At 44.2% G+C, this 5157-nt stretch overlaps 1 protein-coding gene across 2 annotated transcripts in view; it reads right to left on the bottom strand.

Annotated features, from left to right (window-relative positions):
* LOC116847087 (LIM/homeobox protein LMX-1.2-like) overlaps positions 1-4901 on the bottom strand; it is an 8814-nt gene extending 3913 nt beyond the window's left edge. For both annotated transcript variants that reach the window (XM_032821704.1, XM_032821714.1), the window contains exons 1-2: positions 3789-4901; positions 2072-2491 (exon numbers count right to left, since the gene is read on the bottom strand). In XM_032821704.1, coding sequence (XP_032677595.1) covers positions 2072-2491; positions 3789-3915 — 547 coding nt within the window. In that variant the 5' untranslated portion in view covers positions 3916-4901. The remainder of the gene's footprint in view (positions 1-2071; positions 2492-3788) is intronic.
* Positions 4902-5157: the final 256 nt, after the last annotated feature.

Genomic DNA, 5157 nt, shown 5'->3' with positions numbered 1-5157 from the left:
TTTTTTTTTTTGTTATTATTCATTTTCTTTTCCTTTTTCATTGTCATTCTCGATGCATTTCTCAAGCGGTTCGCGCGGCAATGACTCGAGCGCGCCTCTCGCGAAGGAATCCCCGGCCGATCCTCGTGATTCTCAAAGTCATCGGAATTTTTAGCGCGGGGACGATAAACTATGTGATCGCGCGTATGTCGACGATCGAGCACGGACGATATTAAAGGATATAATTGAGCAGTTTGTAGGTTGTCACGGAAACAAATGGCACTCTCTTTCGAGCGAGCTAATTGCGACGTATCAAAAATACGCTTGCTTGACTTGTGAGAGTTCTCGCAGGGTCGCCTGATCCTCAAAGTGCGCAAAGTAACGCTGATGTGTATTATGCGGGGGTGAAGATGAATATAGAGACACGGAAATTGTAGTCAACGTAGAGACAGGTGGCACACGACGCCATGTATGCCTCATCATTTCCTAGAGCGATTCTCAGTTTTGCGCGTAACGCTTCAAGTTGAAATTCGCATAAGTAAGGCTCGTATTAATAGCCATTACTTGAAATTCGTCTCAAGTAAGATACTCAAATTTCAACCTAGAATTAGATGAGAGTTTTTCAATTGAATCACGCGGATACAGATATAAATGTCACACTTACCATAATTCAACCGAAAAACTTGGATCTGACTCTGAGTAAAAATCTGAATATCTCACCTGAGATAAGTTTCAAGTAACGACTATTAGTACGAACCTAATGCGTCGTCTACAATAACAGTAGGAGTAGTAGTAAAAAATAAGCAGTAAGTAAATAGACCAATCACAGTCGACTATTCTTGAATCGTGAGAATGGAATTGGTCAATTTGCTTACTGCTTATTTCTTACTACTACTCCTACTGCCATTGTAGACGAAGTCATAACTCTTGTTACAAAAGTAGAAGGTTTTAATGGCTTTAACTATAATGCTTTCAATCTGTCTCGTAAACGCGCAAAGCCGAAAATTGTATGACTCTCGATCTGGGAGATGGTGGGGCATCCATGACGCCGTGTGTATATCGTGTATAAAATCACTTCATGCAAGACAATACGTATGCACACACTTTCGCTCATGCTGAAGTTCCTCGTACGCGCGTAAAAATCAAAGAAGAAAAATATTATTCTTCTGCTAAGAAAAGCGAATCACTCAACACTTACTTTCCTTCTCTTAAGCAATAGTTGTCGTCAACATAGAATACTTTCCTCGCGTCAGATTTAAGAGAAGCTTATATTATAATGTACTCAAGAAAAGAATTTATTCTTTTCACAAGAATAAAATTTTATGGAAAAGAAACAGTCAGGGTTTATACACTAAGCGAACAAAATTTTTGTTTAATTTGATATTCTTGGTTGAAATGGCCTATTGAACCGATTGGGAAAAAGAATAAATATTTTGTACAAATTTGCTGCTTGTTATGAGTTTACGATGGATTTTATGGGCACATTACGAATTGCTCATGAATATTATAAATTGCTTAAAACAAATAACATTCACTTAAATGCAATATGTATTTTTTCTGTGTGTGTCTACCGTGAGATAGGTGTGGTACTTTTTGTATTATCATTCGTGTCCGCGCGAATACACACGCATATGTATCGTGCCGTGGAATTACCGTGGACACCACTTTTGGTACGTTGGATTAAATTCATACGCGAAAAACGACGGGATCGCTTTGGTTCCCCCGATAATGAAATCATTTTCGCCGAGTTTTACCGAGATGATTTTAACGAGATAATCTTGTCAACCACTTCATCATCGTTTGAGGTAATCATACTATATATCTCTCTTCTATATTTTATGGAGTTTTTATCCCTTCGTTCCCTCTAGAAACTCTTTTGCAGAAGCTGACTTCTATTTTCTTTTTCTTTCGTACAATCGCAGCACGATGATAAACCGAACGCGTTTCACGATAAACAGAAGCTGACTTGACAAAATTGAACGGAACCGAATGTGCCGTCACGCGACATACATACATCCGTCCGCCTCCACAGCTATTCATCCACACACACGCGTATGTACACACACACACACATACAGAGAGATACACTCACCTTGCGGACTATTTAGAAACAACTCATGCTCGAAGTCCCTTCTGCAGATCGGCTGGCCCTGCCTGAGGATGAAGTGGGCGCCCCTCGGCAACGGCTGGCCGCACATGCAACACATGAAACACTCCACGTGGAAGACCAAGCTAGCCACCCGCATCACCAGGTCCGAGCAGCTGATCTTCTCCATGCAACGCGCGCACTTCACCCCGAAGATCCTCTCGTAGTCAGAGCGGCAGTAGAGCTTGAGGTCGCGTATGAAGCACGAGTGCGACAGCATCGCGCCGCAGGCCGTGCAGGAGAGGCACTCCTCGTGGTAATTCCTCTCGGCGACTCTCATCACGTACTTGTCGGCGATGGTACGGCCGCAGCCGGCGCAGATCGTCTCCAGGAGGCCGGACTCTGTCTTCACGGAAACGGACGGCTCTGTGGACACAAATTGACCGATCAACCGGGCCATTCTCACTCGGAACCAGGAGGAAGGCTTTAAAGCCGCGGGGAGTAGAGTGTTATTTCTTCAAACGTGCACAGAAAAAGAAAGATTTAATTAGATTAACCAAATATCTGTGATAAAGCACGAAAGAAACCCCGATCGAAATTACCAGAATTTTATTCAAGTTAAGATTTCTAGTTCATCAGAACTTGCAATTTTACAAGCTGAACAGTTGTGCTTGACTAAGTTCTGCTTGACTAGAGATCTTGTTAGCTTCAACAGAATTCTAATAACTTCAACTGGTTCTCTCATGTTTCATCGGACATTTGCTCAATCCAAATCAATTTTTCTTCCTGTGTAGAACTTGAAATTTTGTTATTTGCAAGGTACGATCAAAGTGCTGATTCTCGGATGCCTGGACTTTCTTATTGTTTTGATATTTAGATACACATAGAGAAATTATCTCAACAAATAAAAAGAATATATATTCACGGTAGATGCTAATATTTAGATTTGTACTAATATAGAATACGGTAGGTGCTAATATTTACATTTATACTAATATAAAATACTTTTCAAATAAGAAAATACATCTTCTTAAGCAATTATTTATTCTATTTAAATAATATAATTCAGACTTAAATGAATGTGTTATTAATACCCATACAATAAATATACGTTTTATTTGTTAGATATACGCAAATATTTAAAGTTACAACATAGAATATATATATATATATATATATATATATATATATATATATATTTTATGTTGAAAGTTTAAACATCCGCATTTAAAAGCCAAAGTGATAAAAATATCTAGACTTAGATACGTGTCGGGACATTAATACTCTTACCTGACACGCAATTTCAGTTACCTGACAGTGTTATCACAATTTTAAGTTTGTCGTTTCAAGCTTTTTATCGAGACGTTCACCGCGCGTGAGAAGAGAAAAGCTCACCCCGATAGTGTCTCATTTTCCATGAAGTATTACTTGTATATTCGCTGCAATATCGTTTCTCATGTCGATAAGCCATAAAATAAATCACGTGCCAACGCCGACCCTTCCTTTAGCGACCGTATCGTATATGAGAAACGCGATTTTGTGTTCTAAGGGCCTCTTCACTTCTTATTCTCGTTCTCGCGAATTTGCTCAGCTTCTCAGATCAACTTGCTTTTGCCATCTTCTTTAATTTCTTAAGGCGTGAGTCGCCGCTAATCGTGTCGACTCGTCTAGCAATCTATCTAGGAAGATCCTTAGAGGACAATTTAAATACTTTCCTGCTCACCTGCATTATTGTTATCCGCAGTGGGCCGGAAAGGGATAGGTGGAACCGCCGGCAGAGGCTGGCCCGGTTCACTTTTGAAAGAACCTTGATTGAAAGAACCAGGCGCCGGAGGGTAAAACTCCAACATGGTGTTCTTGCGTTGAAGCCTCGAACGTGAGAAGTCTTCGAGCCACGAAGAGACGACGAGGATGGAACTTGCTTGAGGTCCTCGTCGGAAGTCCTCCTCTTCGTCGAGCGACACTAAACACTCACGTCCACCACACACACACGTTCCCGTGAGAATTTCTTGGTTTATCCAAAAGATAAAATTCAGTAAAATGTTCTCGAGAAGAAAGTTTCTTACACTGGAAAAGTCTCGATTGGTCTCGAGAAGAAAAAATTTCGAACGAAGAGATTCCCGAGTTCCTCGACGTTCTATACCTTTCTCGTCCACTCTCTGATTCACCAGTCGTTCGTATCCAGAGTTCAGTGTCTTCGGTTCCAATGAATTTAATACTTCCGCACTGAACTCGCGCACTTCTACTCTCCCAAGTGTGTCCCTCCCGTCGTTCCGTTGCAAGCTAAATTGACTGCCCCAAAATGAAGCAAATCTAGACTAAAGAGTTCGAGACTGAAGTTACGAGTCACCTCACACCCCCGTACGAATTAATCTCGTTTCAGTCGACATTCTCGTCTCGATGAAACAAATGAGTCCTCGATTCGCCTCCCCCGAGCGCGGAGGCGTCGGCGAGCAAACGCAAAGAGCTACCGCGGCAGTCTCGGCAGTTTTTAGCCCTCACCGGTTCTTCGATACGGACCGCGCCGTACGTCATCCGAGTCTCATGACGAGCACCCGTGGCCGGCGTGTGTGGGTGTAACGTGACGATCTTCCTCGGCGGGCGCGCGGCACGAGACGTCACGGCCGCACCGCATTCCGGACACGGCGACGATGACAGCGGCAGCGACGACGAAGACGACGACCACGGCGACACCCGCTCTCGATGATCCTCCCGCAGCACCCCTTCCTCATCCGCTCGGACCGTCCGGTATCTCGGTAACTCCGCACGTCCGTGCGTGACAGTTCGCTACGTGTCACCGGTACGAGCTCCGTCGCTTTTTTGACGAGACCCACCGTCACCGATAGCGAAAATCATCCCCCGCCCCCACCCCCCGGCCGATCGCTGTCCCCATCCCCCACGGGCGCAGCAGCTTCCCTACCCTCTTGTGTCTCGTCTCCGCTCGCTGAGGAGATAGACGAGGCATCGACGCGAGGGTGAAGAGGGCGGGTTCAACCCCCGGTGGAAGCCGCTCGCAACCCTCTGGCTGAGCGCGCGATTGGCGCCGCCGAGAACCGCCCCCACCTCGGGGCGAGACAGGGGGGTGAAACGGC

The sequence above is a fragment of the Odontomachus brunneus genome, unplaced genomic scaffold (assembly GCF_010583005.1).
Source record: "Odontomachus brunneus isolate Ranch 3 - 2012 unplaced genomic scaffold, Obru_v1 Obru_scaffold_004, whole genome shotgun sequence".
Taxonomy (NCBI): Eukaryota; Metazoa; Arthropoda; class Insecta; order Hymenoptera; family Formicidae; genus Odontomachus; species Odontomachus brunneus.
The sequence above is the reverse complement of the archived record's forward strand: the minus strand, read 5'-3'. Positions and strand labels throughout refer to the sequence as shown.